Source organism: Phymastichus coffea, unplaced genomic scaffold (genome assembly GCF_024137745.1).
Source record: "Phymastichus coffea isolate CEN01 unplaced genomic scaffold, Cenicafe_Pcof_1.1 PCOF00258, whole genome shotgun sequence".
Lineage (NCBI taxonomy): Eukaryota > Metazoa > Arthropoda > Insecta > Hymenoptera > Eulophidae > Phymastichus > Phymastichus coffea.
The window spans coordinates 39,469-58,330 of NW_026707069.1; the positions used below are offsets into that span (position 1 = coordinate 39,469).

Below are 18,862 nucleotides of genomic sequence, written 5' to 3' on the forward strand. Positions count from 1 at the left end.
AATATTTGTGCATTTGATATATATATTATTTTATATTTGATTGATTAGAGGTGCATACGTACACCAAGCCGGGCTCTAAGCTCGTAAGTAGTCGCATGCCAACATAGTCGGCCATTTCATTCTCGAGTCGACTGGTCGTATTTTAAATAATTAATTGTGCTATAAACGCCTGACAAATAGAGATTTTGAAGAAAGAAACTTTCCCAATTATCGCGGCCTAATACGTAACTTTCGCTCGTGTCGAAAAGGAGAATAAAAAGAAAAATGACGCGCCCCGTTGGATTCACGTGATCCTATTGACTTGACATTATCCACAGGTAATTTGCAATCGCCCGCGGACCTGAGATAAATCATTGGTCACAGTCGTTTTCCTTTTCATCTCCATATACTCCACTGTAACGAATCCAATCAGGCATGGGAATATTTTTTCCTCCGAGAATCAAGAGTGTCGAAAAATTCAATGAGTCGGAGATGCGCACACGACGAATGGCTGTCGTTCCGAAATAGTATGGACTGTGTACAGATAAATAGCTCGTAACGAGCATGCGTAGGTGTATACGCACTATGCACTCTTTCTCTCTCTATCCATTTAATAAACCCATCTGACGAGTTCTTTTTTTTCATCACTTTCTCTCGAGGTCGAGAGGTTACAAATAGAAGAGACGCTCGGATAGAAAGAAAAAGTTTTTTTCCTTTAATACGTGATTCTATTAAACGAAATTGATTATAGGATGATTTCCCATTGAGAAGGAGAGCGGGGGGAGCCAGCGTTCATTCTCGGCATTGTTCAGAGCAGAAAAGAGACAGTGATAAAAAATGTCATAACAAGAGATGACACAAATAAGAGAACAAGAACGTGTCGCCGTGGGTACTCCGCGGAGTTGAAAGTGGATTTTGAAATAGCGTACGTAGAGGGGCCTCCTCGGCGGCATTCCATGGCGAAATCAACAAATAACGCCGGGATGGCCAATTATTTAGGGATAATTGACGATCTCGCGCTATTCCGAAGCGAAGAGGAAGAAAACGGAACTCGGTGAGATTGTGGCGAGCTCGGCTCGAGCGGCATCAGCGGCGCGTGAACTTCGTTGAAAACTCGCCGAGAATGTACCATTCGAAGGGAGTGCTGTGGACCGCATTCCAGCAATACAGAACTCTCGCTTATAAGGATGCTACTTGCACATTAGTAGCAATGGAAGAACGGTCTCGCTCTCTTTTTCTCTCTCACCGAGTTACGTCGCCCGCAATTGTTTGTCATCTGCCGACGAGCAGAGCTTTTTATTATATTTCACTCTCTTAGTTTTTCCCCACACACATTTGCGAGTTGCGTAATTGTTTAATTGGCTCATTATCGAACAATGTTACGGCTGTAAAATATTGATGGCTCTAATCAATTTCAGAGAGATTGCGCTGTGTCTAAAGAAGAATCGTTGTATCGAATTGTATAAATTGGAGCCAGCCGCCTCTATTAGTCACCTAATATATTGTACTATTGTATTAGACCTCATCAATAAAACATAAGACCGGCACCGTCAAATATTTTCATATGTATATACAGTATACACGTAGATTTGCGAGAAAGTCTGCCGCATCACCTTCACTTTCTTAGATCGAAATTTACCTCGTGCCCGCCGCCACTCCAGTGAACTCTTCTTCTCTCCCCGTTGTAGTTCGTCCGAAGCGCACATTTCAATACGTAAATATATGTAAATATTCACAAAAACATATTCCACTAAATAAACTTTGATATCTGACGTAATGCGGGGATTATTTACTTTGATGTTCTCTCGCTGCCGCAGGCTGTATGCTGTGCAAAAAAACCCATTGAAAGAAACGTTTTGCTTGCACATATATACCAATGAAAAGATACGCCAATAAACATTCGGATATAATATAGCCGTGTAGAAAGTCTTGTTTTTTTTAAACATTTTTAAAGACAATACTACAATCAAAAATCGGTTAGAAAGCGAATCGCTTTGAGTACTGTGTAATTAGTAATAGCGCTTAAAAATGAGTATGTAAAAAAACAGCGGATTCACGCTGCAAAAAAAAAAAAATGTGCGGTCCAGTTATACGATGTCCTCATCGTTTTACGAGAATTTTTAATGCTGCGAAATATACGTGTGAATGATCTTTACAACTTGATTCTCAGAACGAAAGAGGCTTCGAGGATCTTCCGCTCATATCAGTTGAATAACGAAAACTGTTACAATAACACTCTGCGTAGTGCTTCTCACTCTCTCTCTCTCTCTCTTTCTCTCTCAATAAACGCATATGTTGAAAAGTAACTGATTGCGCAAACAATGCGTTTTTATCTTGAAATAACATTCCTCTCTTGCGCGTACGGAGAATTTTGAGCGATCGATTGCGTACACGGCGTATTACGTTCGTAAGGTATGCGCATAAAGAAGCCGCACATGTATCCAATAAGGTTTTAAGATTCACGCCGATGTGCGATTTGCAAGGCGTCGATTCCCGTAAAGGTGTCGTTGCAAAAAAGTAATTAAATATGGTCAATGTTCAAGCAGATCCGAGAGCACGGCTCGAGGATGAATTAGCGGGACATTAATCCTCGAGAATCCCGAATGACCTCGGCGAGCGGCGATGAAATGGCATAAATTGGGTCCGCGTGAAGTGAGCGTCGCGAGCGAAGAGGCTTCGCACGAGCAGGCGAATACCAGTACGAACTTTCCACGAGCTCAGCCGAATGCCGCAGCCAGGACGACGTCGATGAGGCGTCGCGACGATGGTCGCACCGGCACGCACGTTCGTCCAACGCGGAGAATCGGCCCGAAGAGACGTTTTCGCGATGACACAATAGCGCCCGCCAGTGTCCCATGCGAGCGTCAGGCGTTGCGTCGGCGACGACGACGACGACGACGACGACGACGACGACGACGTGTCTGCCTCGCGGGGCGACATTCCAGCGAAAGGTCAGAGCGGCGCGGCGCAGACAGTCAGCGGAGAAAGTCCATCAAAAATCACCGCGGAGAGGTACCCTCGAGAAAAATGCCGCATGCACACACAGACAGACGTGCGACGCGGCAAGGATACGGCGAAGAAGAGCACGAGCCGCGTTACAACAGCTAGAAGGAAGCACACGTAGCGACGGAGAGCGCCGGGGCAGAGCGCGCGACTCGCCATAGTGTTACTTTCACTTGCATTCGCGCGAGAGCGAGCGAGGCTCCGTATAGCTCGGCGGTCGTGCTCTCCTCCGCGGAAAGCCTTCGCTCGCGCTCCCGACGTGTCTGCCGGATTACGCGGACGCGCCGCGGCGCCACGCAGCCCTCGTTCACACGTGCGCGCGCGCGCGCGCCTCAGCCGCCAGCTCCCTCGATGATTTCTCATGACGAGTTTCGACGAGCGCTCTCCTTGTGGGACGTGTTCGCGCGAGACGCCGGGCGCTCTTTTATAACGCCCGTGGAAGTCGATCTACGCGCGCTCGCGCTGCGAATCGGCGCGCGCTGTTAAAGCGTTCGCGAGCCCGACGGACGAGCCAGAGCTTTCTCGTTCCGATGAGCCGTGACGGAGCGCGAGCGGCCGGCACGTCGACGCAGGACAAGTGCGCGTCCGAGAAGGTTCAGAAGAAAAAGAAGAAGGAGGAGGAGGAGGAAGAGGCGAAGAAAAGCGAAAAAGGATGGGTTTTGTTAGGAGCGCGCTAGCGTTGTGTGACGTAATGAGAAACTTCACATCTGCCGGCGCGAGCGGCGAGTTAAAGTACATTCTCCGCGTGGCGGCCACGGCGGCGGCAATTCCCTACCACCTACCTACCTACCTACCTACCTATCTACTCCTCGCCAGCAGCGGCGGCGGCAGCGGCGGCGGCGGCGGCGGCGGCAGCAGCAGCAGCAGCTCTATAAGATTGCTCATCCTCTCGCTCTTTAAAGGAGCCTCACTTACACACTCGCAGAGCTCCAAAGAGAAAGGTTACAACGAGAGAGAGAGAGAGAGAGAGAGACGCGAATGAGATATTAAGGGAGACGTCCGCCGCTTCGCGAGGAGAGAAGGACGGAGAGAGGTCACATTAGAGAGGGAGAGCGAGCGAGCGCCAACACACACACAACACACCGGATGGTACCGCCGCAACTCTAAGCAGCCTCTTCTCTCTCCGAAACTCTATTTTCATACGCGAGACCGCCTATACAGGCAGTCGCATCATCGACTTCGCTTGGCGCGCACATCCAGGGAACCGATTCCGCCGCCTCCTTCTTCTTCCGGATTTCTGCCGCACGGCCACACGCTTCTCGGCCAGCTTCAATGACTGCCACTCTTCCGTAGAACCGCCTTTCCGACCTAGACAGCTTGGTTCATTTTTTTTTTCTCCGTTCGTAAGCCGTTTCTGCGAGCAGGATGACCAACAGTAGCAGCAGCAGCAGCAGCAGCAGCAGCAGAAGCATCCTCGTCTGCGCGCTAGGTGAGTTACTCGATTTTCCACTCGGCGAGCGCGCTTTAACTGTGTCAACGTGCTAACGACCCTGCGCGCCGCGACTGACTTATCCTTTCATTTTCTTCGCTACTGCACCCTACGTACGCTCGCGCCGCGCTTTCGCAAGCTTTTGCAACTCGGATAGAAGACAAGACGACGATCGTTGCTCGACGCGCTAACGAGGTGTCGACGCTCACGCGGAATATAATAAATATGCCGCGGCGCGCTGCGCCTATCCGACTTCGATCGCGAAATCAGATCGGGAAGCGCCGTCGGCGACGATCAGCCGAATCTCTCGCGCCGCGCGCGTTTCTCTTTCTTCTCGCGTCCCGACGGCAGCGGTTTCCCATTACTGCGATCATCGGGGGCACGCTCGTGCTCACGAACGCGCCCGTCCACCCCGGCGCGCCAGGCCCGAAGCTCCGCCAAAGCGACCAACGAATCTTCGGCCCCGTCGGTGTCCGTTGCGCCTCGCAACTATTCACCTTCCCGGGCGGGGGACAAGTGTGGCGAACGATACGCAACGCGAGAGACGCAGCGACGACCATATGTTATGCGCAAAGCGGATAATCTCGCGAGGATTTTGGCGTCAACGAGCTCGGACTTTTGTACGCGCGGAGTATCGTAATGCCGCGAGACTGCGCAGAGGCGAGGGCGGGAGGGGGGGGGGGGGAGAAAGAAAAGAAAAAAGCGAACGGCTCTCCGAATCTGCAAATGGATGAAGGTACGCTACTGCTGCGATATATGCGCGGTGCGACGCGGTTGTACGTGTAGGGAAGCGTCACTTAACTATCCCACGTAATCATTTCGTAAGACGGATTAGTTATTCGAATAATTGCAAGCTACCGTGCTCTCCTCCGCTATACAGCACGCGCGATTAAAATCTTTATCGAGCTTCTTGCGATTAGTATGACGTGTTTTTTCGTTGCCATTATTATTTATGGCTTCGCATTGTCTCCGCGCGAGACTTATGGATCGACGTGTTCGCAATACCTATTTCCTTTCGATACACCACGTATAATCATACGTATGCTCGCGGCGAACAATCGTTGAGCGGTCTCGGAGTTTGCGCGAACAAGTGTGAAAATATTACGTCACGCATCGGCGATATTTCCGTAATTTGTGCTAAATGAGATGAAAGTTTTAGAACTTTTGTGGAAGATTGGTGCCGCGGAGAAGTTATTTTCGAACAACAAGTGAAAGTGGAATATTTTTCAGTTTGCTGCGAAAATTTGTCCGGGAACGTTGCTGCGAGCGATCTAAAGTACATCGAAGCTCGTCGATCATTGCACTCGGAGGGTTTACAACGGTGCGCCGGCAAATTTTTAATAGCGCAAGAGAGGCGAAGTGTTGATCGACTGGGCCAACGTTGACTTTTCCCGTAAAGATTCGCCAATTATCTGATTAGCCGACGGTGAAAACGGCTAATTGACAAATTGCGTACTCGAAACCGTGCAGTTGGCAGTGTCGTCGGTTCGCAATATAAGCAGTCATTTGATACACCGCAAAACGAATGACAGTGGTTTTTCCTAATGGTATATACGTACGCAAAGCCAACTCGCCAACTCGCCGCGTATAATTATTGCATAGCTCTCGATGACCTCGAATCCAATAAGATGTGCTTGGTGAACGAGCCGCAATAGCGAAAAAGAAAAATCGTTAATATCGTTCCGAGAGAATCGCGCGCGTCCGCAATTAAAAACGCCGTCGAATTTTCCACTGCCGAGGTTTTCGTAACGCGGACGTGTATATAGTTTTGACAAACCTAGCTTTCAGTTATTTAGCGCCAAACAGATTAATACAGAAGTTAGAAAACCTGTTTATAGATAGAAATTACGTGACGCTTGATTATTGCCACGGCACTCGCTGCGCCGTACCTTTCTTTCGCTCTGTACGTGTATACACTTTTACACCGAAGATGAGCCATCTGCTTTCAAAACTCGTTACATAAATTGTAAACGCTTCTTTCCCTCGCCACCCTCCTTCTCGAGCCCGATAAAATTCTTCTTTTTTTTCGACTTCTCTAATTGCATCTATCGCTATATATTTTATGGCCGTTTGCCATTACGACTTAACAAAGCTGACGTTTGCCGATTGTATTTTTTGGTCGTTTAGCTGAGCTCCCGCTGCCAGTTTGTTATTTTAACGAAGCGAAGAGAAGCGAAAAAGCACGTCCGAGGCGATAAAGAAGCGAGCGGCGCGGCGCGCGTGAAGGAGAAAAAAAAAGAAGTAATGACGAAAAATTGGTACGAAGTAGCGCGCCGCGCCGTTTCATAACGTTCGCGCCGCGCGTAATTGACATAGTTGAGAGTCTTGATTCCGCGAGCACGGTTTTGTCGCGCGCACAGTCTCATTCCGCGCGTCCGCGCGCGTAATTACCGAATTGAGGATGGCTCGTTTCATCCGAGGAAAGGCCGGCTTGATTAAGCACGTACCGCTGGAGCGCGCCGCGCGCGACAAATTACACCTACGCACAAGTCCAGATTGCCTTTTCTCCCATTTGGTCCGCGAGATTTCTAACGTTATGTAAAGGACAAGAAGAAGAAGAAGAAGAAGAAGAAGGACAGAAAAAGACGAGAAAGAAGGTGGCGCAGCGCGTAGTGAAATAACGCACGGACCCTCGGCGACGACGGTGATTAATTTATTCCGAGCTGCGGAAGGAAGCGTCGTCCACTCTTCGACCGCGACCATAACGATTGAGCTATGCGCACGAGGCGCGGAGTGAGAGCGTCTAACGGGTGACGTCACTTCACATGCCTGACATCACTCGGCTTTTACTACTCGAATCGCACGCTTTCACACAATCATTTATTGCGAGCGCAGGATCATCCGATTGCGCGCGACGATATTCGTGCAGCTAAACTAGCTTCGCGTCGTCGCGCTACTCTTATCGGCGTTTCGCTCTTCTTATCGCCGAGAGATCGCTCGGCCAAGCTGCGATCCGCAAATAACAGTTGCAAATCGCTCTCCAAGATACGCTCGGGAGAAAAATGTGTGTTAAGAATCTGCCTTGGCAGTTGACATCTTCCACACTTGAACTTTCACTTTCGGTATCTCAGCCTCGATCTCCGAGCGCCAGCTACTCGCAAACGCTCGTCGCAAAAGCGCTCTCTCGCGAGCTTGTGCCCGTCCGCTTTTCTCTCGTCGCCGTGTTCGAATTGCAATTGACAATTTTTCGGAAAACTCTTCCGATGGTACTCCAAGTGAGAGCACATCGTTTGGTGGCTTTTCTTTTTTCAAGCGGCGCTAGCGTGGACCTGCGCGTCGGCTCTTCAGCGGCCGCCGCCGAGGTACTCCCAGCAATACATGCCGCAGACATCCTTTACGTGCCGCAACAAAATCATTGGAAGCTACTACGCAGATCCCGAAACCGATTGTCAACTGTTCCACGTTTGCGTGTCTGTTGCCGGAAGCATTCAGGACTACAGGTATGCTAACTATACGTACCGCTATTTAACATACAACGGCACGATCAGCGATAAATTATTTAGCAGTTTCGCGGAAGGTTACTCCTCTTTTTCCGTTTTCTTTTCTTATTTTCTTTTTTCTTTAAGTTCCCGAAGTTCGGCGCAACCGTTGAAAACGCGCTTTTCCATTATCAACAGTAGAATCCAATTCGGCGAGGGCACGAGAAATTTATTACTTGTCTTTCATCGTTGAAACATACATGAACTCGCGCATCAAACATTTATATCAGCGGAATTGTCAATCGATACTTTCTATTCGGCGCGCGGTCAACTAAAGAACAGCGACGAGCGTAAATGACGCTTGAATAAAACAACAACCGTGTAAAATTCTGGCTTGCGCAAGTCTCCTTTTCGGCGCTTTATCAAAACGCAAAACTTTCTCTCTCGGGAACCGTGGAAAGCGTCGAAAACGTTGCATTGCAAAGACGCAACGAGCAAAGAGCCTCGGGGGGTCGCGCGACTCCGACGAACCTTTCTCAACGCCCGCGGACTCGGAGATGACTCTGCACGTGCGATCGCACGCGCCGTGGGAGAGAGATCGACTAAAGCGACTGTCGACGCAACGCGCGTGCTGCGCGATCGCAGGTTCCTCTGCCCGAACGACACGGCCTTCGACCAGGAGAGCCAAACCTGCGCCGACTGGTACGACGTGGACTGCGAGGCCGCGACTCTCTACTACGCCAGCGACAACTTCGACCTGTACCGCATCGGCTCGGGTCTGGAGTCGCTGCACTACGACAGCATACGCAGCGACTACGAGCCCCAAGACCACCTGCAGCGCAGCGAGTCCAACGATCCGATTCGCTCGCCCTACAACAGCTTCGGCAACTCCAACGGCGGAAAGGACGTCGACCCGCCGAAGAAGAGCGGCAGCGCCGGTCAGCAGCAGTACAGCGCCGCGAGAACACAGAAGCATTACCAGGAGCCCGAGAAGGACAACAAATCCCAGGAGCAGCCGCAAGAGAAGAAGAGCAGCCTGCGCAAGGTGAGCCGCAAGCCGGCGCCGGCGAGCAACGCCTACGCCACCACGAAGCTGCAGCAGCCGACCACCGGCGCGCCGACCACCAGCAGCGGCCAGGCTCGCTACAATCCCAACCAGGCGTTCGTCTACAGCACGACCACGCAGCGAGCGAGCAGCGCCAACAGCCCCAGGATCATCACCTATCATCAGCAGGCCAGCTCCACGCAGAGGCCTACGAGTAAGCACACCGTGCCGGCGGCGACCACTCTCAGGTCGACCGAGGCCTACACCAACTACCAGACCACCACGACCAAGAGCACCTTCCACGGCGCCTTTGGCTTCAACCGCTTCGAGAGCACCGCCAAGCCCACGCAGACCACTCGCTACAGCGAGCAGCCCCCCAACTATTCCGCCCAGTACACCAGCCAGGCGCTGCCCTCGACCACCAAGCAGCCGCTCGTCTACGACTTCAACCAGCAGGCCAACTACAATAGCTACGAGAGCACCAAGCAGAACGTCCACCCCGCCTACAGCGTCCACAGGACGAACGTTACGTCCTACCCGTCGACCACCCTCACCCCCCAGTACCCCAACCACAACTACGACAATGTAAACGCCAACAACAACGCCAACAACAACCACAACAACCACAACAACCACAACAACTACCAGGCGACGAAGAAGGCCGACTACAACCAGAACAGCTACGCCACCAACACCTATGCCCCGACCACCTACAGTCCCGTCACCAAGAAATTCCCAAACCACCGGGCATTCTTCGACAAGTCGTCGACCACTCTGACGACCAAAAGCGCTCAGTACACCGACGCCGAGTCGACCAAGGTCACGAAGAAGGTCACCCAGTACAAGCAGAATTACCCCAACTTCGAGACCAGCACCAGGAGCTACGACTTCGGCAGGTCCTCCGTGGGGCTTGGCTTCAGTCCGTCCAGCGTCAACCATCTGGCTGAGAATGTCAGACCGACCACTCCGACCCCAAGGTAAGCCCATGCCAAAAATCGCGTCGTACGATTGTCTGACGACCGATGCCTTTGCAGACGAGCGGCCTCGCCAACGACCTACAATCCCAACAACTTCAACGTAAACACTCACGCGCCCCAAGTGACGCAGCCCAAGCAGTCGTACTACCAGAACCAGGCGACCGCCGCCAAGCAGCAGCAATACACCACCACCGCCAAGTACTACGAGGAGACCACGCTGCGCCCGAAAATAAGCAAGAAAAACGACTACGACTATGCCTATTACGACAACGATCCTCTTGCCTACGATAACATCGAATTGGAGCACGTCAACAGCAACAAGGAATCCGTCAAGATTACATAAGCACCCCACCACACTCCTAATCACGAAGCGCGACTGCAGATTCCAATCTGAGACAAACAACCTACCCCCTCTCGAACGTTTTCAAAATACATTTTTTTTTTCAATGAATATGGCCAGTTTTTATCGTAAACTTAATCTATTATAATTATTATTATTAATTTTACATCGTTGCCGTGCTATGTATGTGCCTTGATATATATATATATATATATATATATATATATATATATAGTGGATCTTATTATTCGAAAAAAAATATTTCGCTTAAATCGCGTAACGACCGTCCACTTTGTAATACCTTATTTTTTATAAATAAAATCTAAGTATTAATTAGTGATAGGTAATTAAAATACTTTTTTTGTATTCTCAAATGAATGACATTCGTAGATCGTTAAGCGACCATTCGACTTCTATACGTATAAATGTACATATAGCAAGCGAAAAAACTTGTTTCGTATTTTTCTATGTTTATTATTATAAAAAAAATAATAAATTAAAAAGTGTTTCAAAATTAATTGTTATTATTAAGATAATTACGATTGTATATACATTATCCTTTATGCTCAGATAAAATTTATGATTGTTTTAAAAAAATTTTTTGTCGCCTCGCTTAGACACATATCTCTTTACGTACTTTGCCAGTAATGAAATGTAATTATTCACATACAGTTGTCTCTGTCGTTATCCTTTTGCGGAAAAATATACGTTTTCTTCAAAGTGTTTCTATTAAACTATAAACTATAACGCAAATCGACTACACTGTTATCTCTCTATCATGTAACAATCGTGTTTTGATTTTACGAGAAAATTTTAATATTCACATATTCCTGCTAATGTAGATTTGACGTAATATTAAATTATTATTAAAAAAAATCGTTGATGTTGCTGTTCTCATTTGTTTTAAGTTTACGAAACTACGCGATGCTCTTTTATTCTATTTGTTCAGGAAAACTAAATTAGTTTTAGTAACGGTATAATATCCAATATTTTTAAGAAGCGTTTAAAGTTTGAACTACAAGCCGTTCGAACTTGTCGCGAAAGTTCGATTTGCAGCGATATAAAAGTCATGAAATTGATTGATACCAAGTCGTAAATTGAAACTGGTTTTGGAATCTGCCGACGAAAACTGGTTTGGTCCAGGGTCGTCGTTCGTTTACCAATGACATAATCTTTGAAAATTCAATACTCGTTTGTAGGCCATGCGGTATCGACTACTCATGAAATTGTAAAGCAGCGGATTAATAGCGGTACTCGAATAATAAAAGCAGCCACTGATGATGTACAGCCATTCGTTCATATCCGGATAATATTCGGCGTCGACCTCGTGCATATAAATGTATAGCAGTCGCTGCATGTGGAATGGCGCCCAGCATATGAAAAAGGTAATCACTACTGCGCCTAGGAAAGCAAAGCCGGCTCTTAGATTTTTGTCGCGAGTGCAGAATGGCACGACTTACTCAACATCTTGACGATGCCTCGTCTCGACTTGACGTGCTGAGCCTCTTTGTTAAACTGATTGACGTTAGCCTTCTTCGTTCCTCTCAAGCTCTCGTGTATTTGCATTCCCATCTTAGCGTAAAGGATCATAATGACCAACATTGGCACGAGGAAGAAGAGCATGGTGCTCAGCTCGTAAAGCGGAAAGTTCTTGGGCAGGTGTTCTTTCATCATGCCGCATATTGCCGATATATCCGAATTATTTCCAGAACCTGCAACGCTGACAAACTATTAATAGCGGCAAACGGTGAGTCTGCTTAACTTATAAATATTTACATACCGGGAGGATACTCTATGTAATTTATTGTGGTGTATATAAAAAATGGCAAGGCGCAGACCGAAGCGACAATCCAAGCCCCTATAATGAAACACACTGGTCGCTTCAAGCCGCTCATGGCGTTGAAGTGCAGCGGCTTGCATACGGCCAAATATCTTTCTATCGAGAACAGCATTATTGTCAGCACCGAAACGTACGATGACCTTGAACATTTCATTGCTTACAACACCTGTCGGCTTTCAATTGCTAATGCGTCAAACATACGTACGTCTCCGATGTGTATGCCCTTACTTTACAGAATAGCTTTCCGGAAATCCACGGATATTGCTGCCAAAAGACGCTCAATTCGTTTGGTAAACCTTTAACAATGGGGGGGGGGGGGGCGAAACAAGCAAACGTTTAGTGATCGTATAGATACTTGCCGAGACGTTCGTGTAACATTCGTACCTAGTAATAAAAGTATCAAGTCGGATACCGCAAGACTGAATAAATAAAAGTTTGTCGCATTCTGCATGGTCGAGTTGTTTATAATCACCACGCATGTTATTACGTTGCCGAAAATCCCGCATATGAATATGGTAGTATATACTACTGTCAGAGGCACTGTCACGTCGAGCGGCAAATATTGTGGCCCTAAGATATTTTCAAGATACTGAAGTTCCGTTAAATTTGTCCAATTTGCCGCGAGAGGCCCTGATTCCTCTATCAAATTCGTTATATTTTTCCATATCGGAAGTGGCTCCAAAAGTCCTTCGAGAACTTCAACTTCCGCTAAGTTTGTCGACGAGTTTCTCGTCAAGTCATTCGTCGAATTTAAAGTCGTCATGATCATTTACAATTCTTCGATGTGTCGGATGAAGAATTGAAATGCACAGCTTTTGGTCATTTTAACCGATGCCTCGATCAGAGCCTAAAACAAACGTTGAATATAACATTTTGTATCAAAGCATTATGTGATTCAGATCCTTTCAGAGTGTTGCAATATTCTGCAGACGTCAACGTTAAATAAATAAAAAATTTCCCCGCGAGTCTCTGACGCATTTGGAATCATCTCCATCATAAATTTAAAACACAAACTTGGGATGCGCTCTAAATATTTTCGATGTTATCACTTCAAACGTTCAACGTTAATTTTTTTCATTCATTGTTTAAAAGGCGATAAACGCTAGACTCGTAATTATAATAATAAAACACGTTAATAATAAGTTATGTAACTTTGATGATCCGAAGAAGTCTGATAAGAACAATAATATTGTATTAAAATATTTGTGCAAATTCCATAGTAAGTAATAATTTCATTGAACATGTATTATTTTATCAAAGATGACCATAATCCATTATCACAATATACCCGTTTGATCGAATTTTTTACTTTAAAATTAGATGTTATTAAAAAAACATTATCCTTAAATGTCTTGATCGCAATTACGCCTGTATGTTTTTACTTGATTTAATCCGGCTAAATTTACAAAACTTCTTTTATATAATTGTGGATGCAGATTATCCGTCAAAAATTACTGGATAAATTTGCCCACTATTGTTAAATTAAAAATTAATTAAAAACAACTTACCAGTCGCAAACATTCGTAACAAACGACATTTTATTTCATTGCCACCGACTTTGATCATTAGTAACAATTCTTTTATCAGCCTTCATAAAGCGAAATATTCACTGAACATCGTCGAGACAAAATCACAGCCACTTATTTCGTGATGGAACAAAAAAATAATTCTCAAACAGGTAAAGAGCGTGTAGCTCGGAACGTCTTCTCTTATCATTGATAAGAATCCCATATTTGAGATTTGATTGCATATTCGGCCTTATTATGTCTTGAGAAATTTATACCCCAAGAATTATGTGCTCAAACTTCTGCTACTTTATAAAACTATAATATTTTCTGGTGGCTCATTTATAGCCGTGAAACAAAAAACGAAATAAAACAGTTCATTTGATGTAATTTTCAAAGCAAATCTTTGCGCATAGTGTCTAAGGTTTCGCCTACGCTCAGGGAATAATTACTGGCAAATATGAAGCAAGTGTTTATTCATTTAGTATAATTACAATATTATACAGTGCAATTTTACAGTTTTACTTATAATTAGTGATAATAGTTGGCATAAATTCTTTACCAAGGGATCATGAATCATCATCGCGAGTGTACTATCAAGTGTTTAAGATTCATAGGGAACGATCATAAAGACAACCAAAGACTTTGAAATAGACTCTAGCTATTTAAATTAATAATATCGTTCAAAAGCTTTAATCGCAGCAACAAATATGAACAACTTTCATATTCTCAAAGCCCAGTCTTCTTCGTTTCAATTTAACCTTTCGTAAAACAGGAAAATACAATTGAAACTTGAGTATAGTGTATTTTTTTCATTGTTTATATACTTTTATATCACGGATGCCATCATTCTTTTGCGTGGAACGCTGCAATAACGTAAACATATCATAACAACCAAAGATGTAAAACATTCTGAATCGTTTTGATTAATGTGAATTTTATTATACTTTTAATATATACTATACAACCTTTACTACGTTCTGCAACTGACAAAGAAATTACTTATCAATAAATTAACGATCATTTAGTGACGCTTTCAATAGTGAGTAGCAGTTTTAAGTAGATTTTTCAAGTTCCACATTTTGGTGGCACGACGAAACCACTTTGAACGTGAAACTTTAATTGCTTGCCGTAGCCATCATTGCAAAGCTTTAAGAAGCGCTCCTCAATGATTCCAAATGTCTCCAAAAGTCTTGTCCTCGTACAGAGCGTCGAAACAATACTTATTTACATTATTAATCGAGAAAGTTTAATAGTGTATAAACGAGACACGTAGTACAAGTCAGCATATTTTGAATACATACTTAAAAAATGTAATAAGAAGGAAATATCCCTATCAAAATTGTAATACTTTCAAAGTTTTGATTAATGTATCGTTATTCATTAAGATATCTTAGTTATAACTATTAATGAAAATTATTGCAACAGTTATTGCCGACCTAAAAGAGCTTTTCTAAACTCGGCTATTCTATACTTGTTATTTTATCTTCTTAATGCATATATAAAATTGATATTTTGTAATTTACCATCTAATTTTTTTTGCTTGTTTATATATATATATATATATATATATATATATATATATATATAAATCGATAAAAGCAGTTACTTTCAAGCTTTGATAGTTGCTGTATAGGCATCAGAAGCATAATCGCTGTACTTTTGTCTTCACTGCAAAAGAACGACGGAAAAAAATGTCAATATACATTTGAAGAAAACATTCGAATTAAAAAATAAGCAGAAAAGAAAAACGATCGAGGAAACTTATGTACAGCGCAACAGCAATTTTTCTACCTTATTTGTACAATAATCACAAGGAACATACTCTTTGTAGTTATTACAAATATTATAAAATTTACAAAAAGATTATCGTACAGTTTCGTTTTTATCGACAGGCTAACGAACTTTTATTGTCATAAGACACAGACAGTAATAAAGTCAACTAAAAAGTCCCTACGCAAGAAGAATGCTACTGAGAAGTGAAGAAAAGTTATGTACATAAGACTACGGTGATTGATGAAAATTGAAGCTTTGTTGAACGTCGACTTCGGATGAGGAATATTGATGGGTGTTGGCCAATCGTAAGGATCGAACGCGTCTTTTCCGGTATCAGTTTTTACCAGCGATGACGGATTGTGTCTTGCTCTGGAAATATTCGACGAAACGTACGCTCAGCGTTTTCTCGACGCGATATATCACAGTTAGACAATTACCTGGAGCAGGGTGCGACGTTTTTTCCTCTTAGCACGTACTTCCCCATATCGATGGCCCCAGAATCTTGAACTTCGAGAGTATGAATGCAGCCCGAAAACCCGACGTGATATCTGCTACCTGTCATGGAATATTCCGGCACACCTCCGATGTAGACGTTGCCACGTATTTCCAGCTCGCGGTTCAGTCCGTCGCTCGTGCCAGTTTCGATATGTTCGCCGTCAAGTTCCATGCTGCCGTCTCTTTCGTGACGTTTCAGTATGATCCTATGCCGCTTGCCGTCGTCTACTTTGAAGGAGCTCATTCGTAAGATAGCCGGTCCTGAGCCCAAATTGTATTGGAACTCAACGTACCTAGAAAAGTGATCAGCGGTAGAGCGGAAGATACCCTTTCTTATTTTTTATCGCGAGTGCGCGCTCGAAATGACAAACCCGTCGGTCACGGCGAGAGCCATGTAGCTGCTCATGAGTCGCCTGCTAGATTCGTCGCCGTGCCACAAAATCAGCCCGTCGGTCTCGTTGGTTGAGATCTCGAAGCCGATCATCTCTCTTCGCTCGTCGTGCATCATGACGTTGTTGCTTAGCTCGAGCCAGCCGTCGCCTCGAAAGTTGGCGTCGTCCTCGACGTCCACGCCTGGCAGCAATCGAAGCGCAACGGTGAGCGTTCGCGCGAAGGCACTACGGCACTACTACGGGAAATCCACTCACTCTTGCTGCAGTTCTGCCCGGTAAAGCCGTATCTGCAGTCGCATTTATAGGAGCCGCGCGAATCGGCGCAGGTGCCGCCGTTCAGGCAGGGGCTCAGAAGCTCGCACTGCTTCAGCATGTTCTCGCAATTCCTGCCGACGTAGCCGTACTCGCAGATGCACGAGTAGTCGCTACTGCCGACGTTCTGGCAGACGCCGTGGACGCACGGCTTGCCAACGCAGAAATCCAGCTTTATCAGCGGCGCCGCGGTGGTCGCTCTGTGCCACTGCGTGTGCGAGTCGAAGTCGTTGCACTCCTCGACGTTCGACGACGCCGCGATCGACTTGAACATGTCGAACTTGGTCGAGTACGCGTGTATCTACGCAATTGCAATTCGTTGTACGCGAAGCTGTTAATTGTCGTAGCGGGGCCCAAACGGTACGTTTACCTTGTCGAGGCATCCGTTAAATGAAAGCTTGACGCGGAGGCTTTTGTGAATGCTGATGGACGTGTGATCGACGCCACCGAAATAGGTGAGAGTCTTCAAGTACATGGGACGCTGCGGGCCGAAGATCAATTTCTTCCTCGTGGCCGCGTTGACGGTGAGCGACGCCCATCGGTGATCCTTGCCGATACTCACGCGGTGCCATTTGCCAGGCTCCATCGTGTGATTCGATCGGAGCTCGTTCACTCTTGCGCCCATCCCGAAGAGAAACCTCAAGCGGCGCTCGTGAATGACGAGCGCTATGAAATCGCCGGTACCTCGGGCGCTCTGCGCGCAATACATCAGGATCCCGTTCTCCTGGCCGGCGGGCTTCAAACTCACTGACATTCGCAATCTGCAACATTCCATTTGCCCAAAGCGACACTCAGCGAGCACAACACACATAAGCAAACGTAGCATTAGCGACGCCGCGAGCGTCTCAAAGCTAATCGCACCCGTCGCCTCGCAACGCTCAAAACTACCTACTGCGCGTACTCCAGGAAAAGCAATACGGTTTTTCTATAGCTACAGCGTATGCCATTTGGAATGCTATGCGCGTGCAAGCTACCGGCAGAATGGACGAATTCCATCAAATTCAATAGCGATTCGTGGTTTTTAATGCCGTTGTTGTGATGTAGCAAATGATAAGCGACTTGGCTTGATTATTGCCTAGAGTGAAATCGCTTATTTTAATATCCGTCAGCATCGCTTTGCTAAATGGCGAACATATATCTGAATTTAGATTTCTCGTTAGCACCGAGACAAAACTTTCTTATGATAAAATTTTTATATCTACCACAATGATATTCCAAGCACGGGAACTAAATATCTAAAATGATAATTATACGTTTAGGCTTTCAAATGTACTTACTTTTTAAAAATCATTCCATTTGATAAATATATATATATATATATATCTATACATATCTATATATACGTGGACTATACATACATTGCTTACGTGGGTAAAGAGGTGTTAGAACATGTATATGTATTTTTGTTTAAATATTTTTCAATCATAATTTTACTTCCTTTTAATGGGCATCGTCTTTGAGTAGTGTGTCTAGCGTTGATTAATCGCTACCTTATATGTTACATGCGTTTATTCGTTTATCCCAGTAAGGTGAATATATCATTCTGAGCCTCGAGTACAAGGTTGTGTAATATTGTAATTGCACATGCTATTTTTTAATTTTTATTTTATTATCATACAAGTAAAATTATGGCAGTTGTTGATGTAAAATATCAGTACTAGTGTTGATGAAATAGATTCGTACATTCGCTGTATTGTATATGTATATATAAAAATAATCCTAATAGATGAATTTTTTAGTTCAACCACATCTTTTGAACTCACATCTTATTATAAGTACAAAATAAAGCATATCTATAATAATTTATATAAAATATGAAAGTTATCCCGTTATTGGCTGTGCATTTAATATTATATAAAAATAGATATACTTTGAAGCGCATAAAGTTAAAAATTACGTTTTTTTTCTGTGCATAGTGTAGAGCTTATAAAATAAGGCACCAAGTTATTTTGATTGACTGATTTTGTGTACAGTGCGTGTGTTGTGTCATAAAATATATGCATGTCGATCTACATTTTTTAAAGCTGCGACACGTAAAATCGAGCATGCTTTTCGGAATTGACTTATACCACTTCTCTCTATCCATTCCTGAAAACAATTATTTACATTGTATTTAACGTAAAACAACAAATCAGTCGAATATACTTAAATAAGCACACATTTAAAAGGGAACATCTAGATAAAATGCAAAGGATCTAAGTTTCTATCGAAAAATAATCTACATGAATAAAATAATGAAGACTGATTATTTTTAAATAAATCTGTTGTTTCGAAACATTTTCAATTCATTATAAACGTAATATAACTTATCATTGATGAGCAATACAATATTTTACGAACTACATATAAC

At 44.8% G+C, this 18,862-nt stretch overlaps 3 protein-coding genes across 8 annotated transcripts in view; 1 reads left to right on the forward strand and 2 right to left on the reverse strand.

Annotated features, from left to right (window-relative positions):
* The first annotated feature begins 3,899 nt into the window (after positions 1-3,899).
* On the forward strand, positions 3,900-10,383 carry LOC131674581 (myosin-G heavy chain-like). Of its 2 annotated transcripts, none has more exons than XM_058953329.1 (4): positions 3,900-4,411; positions 7,665-7,851; positions 8,476-9,852; positions 9,910-10,383. In XM_058953329.1, the coding sequence occupies exons 1-4, from the start codon at positions 4,348-4,350 to the stop codon at positions 10,193-10,195; spliced, it is 1,914 nt and encodes a 637-aa protein (XP_058809312.1). In that variant the 5' UTR covers positions 3,900-4,347; the 3' UTR covers positions 10,196-10,383. The 2 variants fall into 2 exon arrangements, with proteins under 2 accessions (XP_058809312.1, XP_058809313.1); XM_058953330.1 differs by lacking the exon at positions 3,900-4,411 and adding an exon at positions 6,749-7,055.
* A 182-nt stretch (positions 10,384-10,565) lies between these two features.
* Positions 10,566-13,666, reverse strand: LOC131674582 (neuropeptides capa receptor-like). The gene is made up of 6 exons (XM_058953332.1): positions 13,541-13,666; positions 12,417-12,879; positions 12,238-12,328; positions 11,973-12,172; positions 11,653-11,904; positions 10,566-11,593 (listed from the first exon to the last, which is right to left on the reverse strand). Exons 2-6 carry the CDS (start codon positions 12,799-12,801, stop codon positions 11,349-11,351), a joined length of 1,173 nt encoding a protein of 390 aa, XP_058809315.1. The 5' UTR covers positions 12,802-12,879; positions 13,541-13,666; the 3' UTR covers positions 10,566-11,348.
* Positions 13,667-15,170: 1,504 nt separating this feature from the next.
* The window catches only part of LOC131674580 (basement membrane-specific heparan sulfate proteoglycan core protein-like), a 35,094-nt gene continuing 31,402 nt past the window's right edge, over positions 15,171-18,862 (reverse strand). For 3 of the 5 annotated variants that reach the window (XM_058953326.1, XM_058953324.1, XM_058953325.1), the window contains 5 exons: positions 16,883-17,273; positions 16,456-16,813; positions 16,180-16,381; positions 15,751-16,101; positions 15,171-15,682 (listed from right to left, as the gene is read on the reverse strand). In XM_058953326.1, coding sequence (XP_058809309.1) covers positions 15,451-15,682; positions 15,751-16,101; positions 16,180-16,381; positions 16,456-16,813; positions 16,883-17,273 — 1,534 coding nt within the window. In that variant the 3' untranslated portion in view covers positions 15,171-15,450. Of the gene's footprint in view, positions 15,683-15,750; positions 16,382-16,455; positions 16,814-16,882; positions 17,274-18,078; positions 18,601-18,862 lie in introns of those variants that run through there. The other 2 variants (XM_058953327.1, XM_058953328.1) reach the window with 2 other exon arrangements.

Bases quoted from the DNA above. Each gene is read 5' to 3' on its own strand.
- LOC131674582 (XM_058953332.1), bottom strand. From the start codon at position 12,801: ATGATCATGACGACTTTAAATTCGACGAATGACTTGACGAGAAACTCG. The intron at 12,329-12,416 runs GTACGAATGTTA...CCATTGTTAAAG, and splicing joins CTTGATACTTTTATTACTAG to GTTTACCAAACGAATTGAGC. The intron at 12,173-12,237 runs GTACGTATGTTT...GAAATGTTCAAG, and splicing joins AGGGCATACACATCGGAGAC to GTCATCGTACGTTTCGGTGC.
- LOC131674581 (XM_058953329.1), top strand. From the start codon at position 4,348: ATGACCAACAGTAGCAGCAGCAGCAGCAGCAGCAGCAGCAGAAGCATC. The intron at 4,412-7,664 runs GTGAGTTACTCG...TCTTTTTTCAAG, and splicing joins CATCCTCGTCTGCGCGCTAG to CGGCGCTAGCGTGGACCTGC. The intron at 7,852-8,475 runs GTATGCTAACTA...GCGCGATCGCAG, and splicing joins GGAAGCATTCAGGACTACAG to GTTCCTCTGCCCGAACGACA.